The following is an 8,590-nucleotide window of genomic DNA, read 5'->3' on the forward strand; positions in this document are numbered from 1 at the left end:
TTAATATTCCCTATTTTGCCGTTGACCACAGTTTTTTTAAAGATTAATAATTATATTTCGGATGTTTTCGAACGTTGTTAGAAACTGTACTGCGTTAATAATCGATACTTTTCGAACGTGTCCCAAAAAAATGAAACGTCACTTCTGACAAGTGCATGAAATGTCAAAACCGTCAAACAAAACCTCAAATCGGCAAAAAAACAATATTTTACAAAACCATCTCGGTACATTACTTTATCTTCGGTAATTTTGATACTTCTCAGTGTAATTATGTCGCAATCGAAGGCGGATGCGGGTGCGTCTACTGATGAAGAGCCGTTGAAAGATGTGTTCGACCAGGCCATGAAGATGTTTGAAAAGATAGAAAGCAGTAATGAGCCGACGAACAGCGATGCCGTGCAGGTGAGCTTTAATTTAATCTCTGCTCATTTCTCACATTATTTTCCCAGATAATTGTATAAAATAACTAGCTATCTTAGTTTGTAGATATAACATGCTAAGTCTATAAAACTCTTATGCTTTTCAGTTGATATTTTATTGATATTGATTAGAAAATAGTCGTTTGTTTTCTTATTAGCATGATATATCCTCTTAATGTTTGATGTTGTGAATCTCTTATTTAACAATACTTATAAAATAAACATACAATTTCATTCATTTAGTTTAATGTTTGTAAATTCACCTTACAGATTGGCCTAAAAGCGGCCATAGCAAAGTTTGAGAAAGCCACCAACCTGGTGTCGCTATCTGGGATGTTCAGCAGTAACGAGAGCCTGGAGGAGCTCCCCACAGAGACGCTGCAGTACTTGCTGCTGCCCGCGCTGCTCGGCACACTGAGTTTGAAGCTGTGCGGACAGCCTCGGAAGGAGGTTATCAACCTAGCTGAAATTTATTTTAGGTGAGTTCAGTAAATTCATTGTTTTGTTAGGTAATAGGTTATAATTTAAGGATTATGCTTCTTTCAATCAATATGTTATAGGCCTGACCTGAAAATTAGGAGTAAGTAAATGTAAAACAATTGGAGAAACAATTTCTACTAACTATGCAGATTTTTTCATTTATAATCGAAACTTACTCTCCCTTTTAAATTTTTTTTTACGACCCTGGTAAAGTACAGTAGAATTGTTATTTGCAAGCTGTTTTAATGTATAATTTCAGAGATTTTCTCCAGCGGTGCAAGGACTATGGTGTGACGGACATAGAGGTGCCGCAGCCACCGGACAGCCAGAGCCCGAAGGTGGAGAGAGTGGTCACCGAACAAGTCAAGATTGCTAATATGGTACGGTTAACCATTTTAATTTCCACATAACATTGTCACTTGGACAAATCCCTCACTCACTCAGTGACTGTTACTGTGACAAGTTACAAAGCAAACATAATTCATCATCATCATCATCTCAGCCATAAGACATCCACTGCTGAACATAGGCCTCTCCTTTATGGGGGGTGAATGCCATAATCGCCACGCTTGGCAGGCGGGTTGGCGATCGCAGTTGAGTACACCGAATTTGAGGGACGCTGCTGCCCGTCCACCAGTGGTCTTGGACGTAGTTTAAGGACATAACCGGGTCACCACACACATAATTACTATTTTTCTATTAAGTTCAAGAAATTACAATTTATAGTTTATTTTTAAGTTTAGTTTTTAATTTTAGTTTGTAATTTTTATTTTAAATCCTTTTATTGTTTGTTGTATTTTGTTATGCTACTTGTTTTTAGTAATAAACAAATGTAACATCCCAAAAAAAAGAAATTACATGAATCAATATTAACACTGTTAATTCTTCCAAAAACATAAGACTGAGGCAATAGATTGTAGAGGGCAGCACACAAGCCCCTGTTTTTAGGTGCAAAGTGTATTGCGCGTCTAATTTGAGTTTTAGATTTGGGCCACTACATGGTAATTAGACCTGTCCATTTTTAGTAAGTTTACATTTTTGATTCAGGTGACTGACGCTCCAATGCTTCCTATACAAGAGACATTTTACAAGGTCCTGATGTTCAGTAAGGATAGGGCTCGAAAGGGTTTTTTTTTAAATTCCTGTCCGAATGTCCACTACATGTGCCCTGTTTATCAAAAGCTTGTAACTTGTAATACAAGTGGAAATCCCTTTCTAACAAAAGCTGTCAAAAAGGGACTTCCACTTGTATTACAAGTTACAAGCTTTTGATAAATAGGGCACTGGTCTCATCTGTTTCCAATTTCAGATACACAGCCGTGAAGCAAAAATAAAGCGCTACAATGAGATGAAAGAACTGAAAGAGAAACTGGCCACTCTCTCAAAAGCCATGTCCTCGGAGCTGGTGGACGATGAGACCAAGCGGGAGTACTTCACCACCATGCTGCAGAGTTATGTTAGTCAGGCGCTGGATGAACTGGGGAGTATTGAGCAGGAGAAACCGCTGCTGGAGTATATGGAGAAACATGCTGGAGGTAGGACTGACCAAGCACTATAGTTAGATGTTGACACCAGAGTCACAGTCTATAAAACCATACCTGCAGTCATTTGACGAAACCGTCTAGGCAGGGCAATCGTGCGAGGTGCGCGGGGCGAGGGGTGGGTAGCTCGGACCCGAGCTGCATACACCATCATTGTTAGTAGCTCGGTGCTACCTGGCTAGCGTGTCTTATTTGAAATGTTTTAATTTTTGAGCAGTTGTGTAATAGTCTGTGACAACCCTACTGTGTGTGACGCACAAGAGTGCGGTGTCTAAAATTCGTACTCTCAGTAGAGCCGATGTCCCTTTCGTGATCGGTATTTATAGGTTTCTCGCAGCCGAAATCTCCTACAACTAGTTTTTTTCTTTTTTTTAGGATTTGGTACTTTGAATAAGTAAAATAAAATATAAGTACACGAAGTACGGCATTTTGAACAGCTTCAACAAATTGATTTTCACCTGTTGCAGAGCCTAAACCGAAGATGCCCCGGGCGCCGCCGCTGCGGCCCGTCATCATCGCCAAGGACGCCGTGCAGAAGGCCGTGTTCGGCGCCGGCTACCCCTCGCTGCCCACCATGACCGTCGAGGAGTTCTACGACAAACGAGTCAGGGATGGCATGTAAGTACATTTTTGCTTAAAGTTATACTGCCCGGTCACAAAATCTGGGGACCTACCGCGAACCACGTTCGACGTGTTGCCACCCTGTCACAAATACTTATGAAATTACAAGTGCGACAGAGAGGCAATACGTCGAACGTGGTTCGCGGTAGGCCCTCTGTGCACCTCGCCTCGTGACGTCATTACGGCGCACGCTCGGCGTCACTTTCCAACGAGGTGCACACATACTTTGACAGGATCATACACCGCAGAGGATAGCTTATGGAACTAATCGTGACTAAGGATAGCACACAGAAAATTCATCAACTAGAATTCAGCGGTTGGCAACCTTTTAGCAGCCAAGGGCCACATAGTTAGTAGTTAAGGAAGTTGACGCGGGCCGCACTTTATTTGTTAACATGTGTGACTTTATCAGACATTGTTTGACAATATTGCATACAAAATAGCCAGGGGAGCTCGCGGGCCGCAAGGCCGTTGTTGCCGACCGCTGAACTAGATGGAGTACTTAAGGGCCCCCCCACATCTGGGGTCTTTCGAGCGTCGGCGTCTACAATTCTATGGCCGACGTCGACGCAACGTCGACGCAGCGTCGACGCAACTGCGCAGCGACGTCATTTTTCATAGCGCTGGACCGACGCCGACAGACGCCGACGCTCGAAAGACGCCAGATGTAGGGGGGCCCTAATAACCCGATTCGTCGATAAAAGAGTTTTCACACTCTATATGCTGTCCAAAATACAATAAAACAGTTATTGAATAACAGAAATAACAGAATGTTATATATGTTTCAGTTTCCCTTCGGCCGCGAACATCCCACACCAGACCATACAGAGCACAGAAACGGAAGACGACGACGCCGAGCGAGCGAGAAAGGTATGTTCTCATTATAATTGTGAAATAAATGCGGTCTTCTCTCTCTCCTACTCAAGAGGTACCAGTGCCCTGTTAAGTGACAATTTGTAAGCCTTACTGCAAAGATATAAGGTCCTCTAATGGTAAATAGGCGGATCCACACAGAACGAACCGCCTCGCGAGGAAATTGCCGCGCGAGGCAGCTCGGTCTGCAGTGAAACGCACTCGTCCATTGCTTCGACCGCACGTCTCCACAGACTCGGTTGCTTTGCGCGTCAATTGCCTCGCGAGGCGCCTCGTTCTGTGTGGATCGGCCTAATTAAGAATTCCCTTTAGTAAGCTCTGTTTTTAGGGTTCCGTACCCAAAGGGTAAAACGGGACCCTATTACTAAGACTTCGCTGTCCGTCCGTCCGTCCGTCCGTCCGTCCGTCCGTCCGTCTGTCACCAGGCTCTATCTCACGAACCGTGATAGCTAGACAGTTGAAATTTTCACAGATGATGTATTTCTGTTGCCGCTATAACAACAAATACTAAAAACAGAATAAAATCAAGATTTAAATGGGGCTCCCATACAACAAACGTGATTTTTGACCAAAGTTAAGCAACGTCGGGAGGGGTCAGTACTTGGATGGGTGACCGTTTTTTTTTGCTTTTTTTTGTTTTTTTTTTTTTGCTTTTTTTGCTTTATGGTACGGAACCCTTCGTGCGCGAGTCAGACTCGCACTTGCCCGGTTTTTATACTCCAGATACTAAAATGTCAGTTCGGTTAACAAATTTTCTACCCAATCATGCTGGTTTTGTACAGTCGACGTCAAAGAGAAATTTACAGCCAAAGTAACAAAAAAATGTTTACACGACCTAAATGCTATGACAATAAAGTCGTGTAAATAATTTTTTGTAACGTTAGTCGTAAAGATCTCTTTGACGTCGACTGTACCAATTTGGTTGTATAGTGACAAATCAATTGGGTAAATTAGGATAATCGATTGACAGCATTTTAGTACTGTTATTTTTTAGTAGTAATGATATTGCTCAAGAAGTAAGTTATTATACTTAGCGCCACCTGCCCCATCCCACTAACCCGGGGTTAACCCGTTAAACCGTTAACCCAGTGTCAAATTGTACTGGTACAGTTACTCCAGGTTTAACCGGTTAACCCCGGGTTAGTGGAATGGTGCAAGTATCGCTTAGGTAATTTAAATGCGATCAAAAGAGAAAAAGAGATTTTATTAAAGTTGTGGGTCAAATTTTACTGACAAGGTTTGATGACTTTGAGGTTTAAATTTATAATAACTAAGATATTTATAAATAATTTGGGTGCCTTATAAAAGTTATAAAATAGCATTGTTTATCAATTCCCAAGAAGTCAATAAGTTAAGACAATGAAATTTAGTCAAGCTTTCTAAAACTACAAATTCACTCTTGTAAGTCAGTTTGTTATATATTTTTGTACTATTTGTGTACTTTTATATTCTTCGTTTGTTTGTATTCTCTCCGTACCTGGTGGTAAATATAATTGTGGAGCAATGTGTAATAATTTTGCATTTATATCATGTTTTTCTTATTTTCGGGGATATCCTTGTATGACTAAAACAAATATGATTGATAAGAAAATAATATTTATTCTTTAAGTTTCATTCCAATGCTCTAAATTGGATCTGTAATATAATATCCCACCTTGTATGCGGAGGGTTCCAATTCCATTCATTTCACATTGTGTTCTCGATGGCAATAATTCTAGTAGTCTAGAACGTTCTCATTGTTCCAGGACCAGCTAGAGGAAGACGATGACCCCGAGGAGCTGGCTCGCAAGAGGAACATGGACGAGTACAAGGACGACCACCGCCGCGGGTGGGGCAACCGCTACAACCGCAGTTAGCGACCTGGTTGCTAGGCGCCGATAGGGCTCGTTACGTGCATCGCTGTCTAGAATTAGATACAGTAAACTGACGTTTATCGTTTAAAGTTTCATTTTGTGATGTTATCTACCTACCGCGCTTTGGTAAAAATAAGTTTTTAAAGTAGTGACTATGAGATGTTAAAAATTTAAAAAACTGAATAACCAAATTAATTCCTTAAATGTAATTCATGATAATAACATTTCACGAGAACGGGTGGATAAATGCGACATAAAGAGGAGAATAGCCGGACATACGAAAGAAAAAGACCAAGCTGAAACATTTAAAGTAACTTTTGTTTACACGAAAGATTCGATTTTTTACATGAATTTGCCCAATTTTGTTGTCTTTTTAGTGTTCCGTACAAAACTTTGTTTACGGAACACTTATGGGATCACTTCGGTCTTGTTTTCAAACGGCAGTCAATTTACTATACCTGAATAGTTCTGGATATAAGCGTACCTGTGTTTTAATTTTCAAATAATCCAAGTCATAGTCTCCCGGCAGATTTGTATCTAAAATCTGGTCTTTTAGTTAAACATCTTTAAAAACAATTAATAAATATTTAAAAAGATTAGGAATGGTAACTGAACGAACTTTGTAAAAAATTATTCTAGTCTAACAACAGTTCCATAATCTATACGAGTACATGTTTTTAAGAATGAGTAATCTGTTTTATTCTTGTACAGTAAAATCAGGTAACTTTAGTCCACAACTTACAACTATGGTCTAAGTTTAAGTTCCAGTAAAATATGCATAAATATTTTTCAAATTATAATGAGTATCTAATATAGAAAAGAGCATTAACAACAAAACAAATGTAACGAGTACAAATAAAAAAGGCTTGTTGAAAATCACAGACAAGACATCCTCCAGACTGAGCATAGTCGCGCTACCCCCTCTGCCACGCATACGGTAATTTTACTCCATGTTCGAGTTGAAAGTGTCTTTGTGTGACGTCCGTGTCTTTGAATGGACCAATCACGGCACGGGACTTCGCTCACCTCGTCCCGCACATCCCCGCATTTTTGGCATCATCGGTTGCATGAAATAATTGCTTTAAACTCGGTCTAGAGGATTCCTAGTCTATGTTGAAAATCAATGTTAAAAACTACTGAAATAAACTACCTATAGTTACCTGATTTTATGGTATTTAACATTTACCTAACCCTCTATTTGTATTTATAACTACTGAACACTGAAAGTGTAACTATTGAATTGTAACAAAATCAATAATATTACCCAGCATTGTAATTATACTAACAATTGTTAAATCAGTACACTGCTGAACAAAATAAAGGAATTCAATTCTCATTTGATTTTTTTTTAATGATAACCACTATTTTTTACATGTTCATAAATTTGGTACCCTTTTATTATAAATAATATTTGAAGTTTACTGACCTAATATCTAATCCCGTGGTTGAATCTTGAAAGTAATTTTTGACCCACTAACTTATCTAAATAGGTAGTAATAGATGATTTGAATAGTGAATAAATACTTCAAATGAAACATTTAAATAAAACATATATGTAGTATGGATTTGCAAAACCAGCGCATGATCCATTCCATTAGGTAGTGTAGATTTGGATAATGATAAACACATTACCCTCCTTTGCGTCGCGCAGTCGGGTAAAAAGGTGGTTTGAAGAGCTCTTTATTCTGGGCGGAATAAACACGAAATCTTGTTATGTATTTGAATTTAAACTGTTGTGAGACATACTAACATTGAATAATTTTACGGTTTAGACTCACTTGTTTTTAGTCATTCGCGCGATGTGACTTGTTATGTATGTAATTATTCGTTGAGTTATGAAAATACCATACGTTTTCGTAACGTAACTCAGATGAAGTTTTTTAGGACATACCTACGCCATACGCCATATACGGTGATATTGCGCTTATATTGAACAGAATAGAGATCTATACTTGGTCAAGCAGATCTTGTCAGTAGAAAAAGGCGGCAAATTTGAAAAATGTAGGCGCGAAGGGATATCGTCTCATAGAAAATTTGAATTTCGCGCCTTTTTTACTGACAACATTTGCTTGACCATCTATATCTATCCACCAAATTTTATCGAAATCTGACAAAAGAAAAAAAAAAACTGTTTATTTAGTTTCTATTGGGTTAGCTTTAACAATTCGTTACTCTAATTTTGAGTGAGTGGCTTTCAACTCCGCTATCTCTATGCCTTTCTTCAAGAATCCAACGTCTCTTTTCCCTCCTAACCCTATTTAGATAGGTATATATCTGTAGGTCGTATTTCTTGGATTGACCCTAGATTACCCTTTCCTTCCTAGAACCCATACCGTAGCGGATCATCCGTGATGGTAATGGACCCATCCCCGTCACCAGTTCTCTCGGGAGGCACCTCGTGTTCTCCCGATTGCCTCGGCAGGTGCGTGGTGTCGGACTAAAGCAGTCTTCGTCAGTGTGCGAGCGAGACATCGCTATATACGTGCATAATGTGTTACATACAGGCTTCGGTGCAAACACCCACATCAGCCAAGATGACAATCGTTGATAGAAAACGCTACGTTACTTTACGTATACTCTTTATCTTTAGGTATTTAAATATTTTTTAAATTTTCGGGTAACATTTATTGGTTAACCAACCAAATACAAACTAGATATTAGATCTGTCACTGCATGACCTAACTTTAAGCTACATGATTTGATCGTGTAATGTTTTCATCTACCCTCAACTGGCTTAAGGACCCATTTATTTGAGGATAGATTTTGTTTACTTTTATTTAAATACCAAAAGATAAAGAGTATA

At 39.3% G+C, this 8,590-nt stretch overlaps 1 protein-coding gene across 1 annotated transcript; it reads left to right on the forward strand.

The window, feature by feature from the left end:
• The first annotated feature begins 142 nt into the window (after positions 1-142).
• Positions 143-7,123, forward strand: LOC134679818 (immunoglobulin-binding protein 1b). Its single transcript, XM_063538720.1, has 7 exons — positions 143-402; positions 690-898; positions 1,159-1,279; positions 2,209-2,434; positions 2,908-3,058; positions 3,850-3,931; positions 5,680-7,123. Exons 1-7 carry the CDS (start codon positions 271-273, stop codon positions 5,788-5,790), a joined length of 1,032 nt encoding a protein of 343 aa, XP_063394790.1. The 5' UTR covers positions 143-270; the 3' UTR covers positions 5,791-7,123.
• Positions 7,124-8,590: the final 1,467 nt, after the last annotated feature.

This window comes from Cydia fagiglandana, chromosome 3, assembly GCF_963556715.1.
Source record: "Cydia fagiglandana chromosome 3, ilCydFagi1.1, whole genome shotgun sequence".
In the NCBI taxonomy this organism is placed as follows: domain Eukaryota; kingdom Metazoa; phylum Arthropoda; class Insecta; order Lepidoptera; family Tortricidae; genus Cydia; species Cydia fagiglandana.

Bases quoted from the DNA above. Each gene is read 5' to 3' on its own strand.
- LOC134679818 (XM_063538720.1), top strand. From the start codon at position 271: ATGTCGCAATCGAAGGCGGATGCGGGTGCGTCTACTGATGAAGAGCCG. The intron at 1,280-2,208 runs GTACGGTTAACC...TTCCAATTTCAG, and splicing joins AAGTCAAGATTGCTAATATG to ATACACAGCCGTGAAGCAAA. The intron at 3,059-3,849 runs GTAAGTACATTT...TATATGTTTCAG, and splicing joins AAACGAGTCAGGGATGGCAT to TTTCCCTTCGGCCGCGAACA.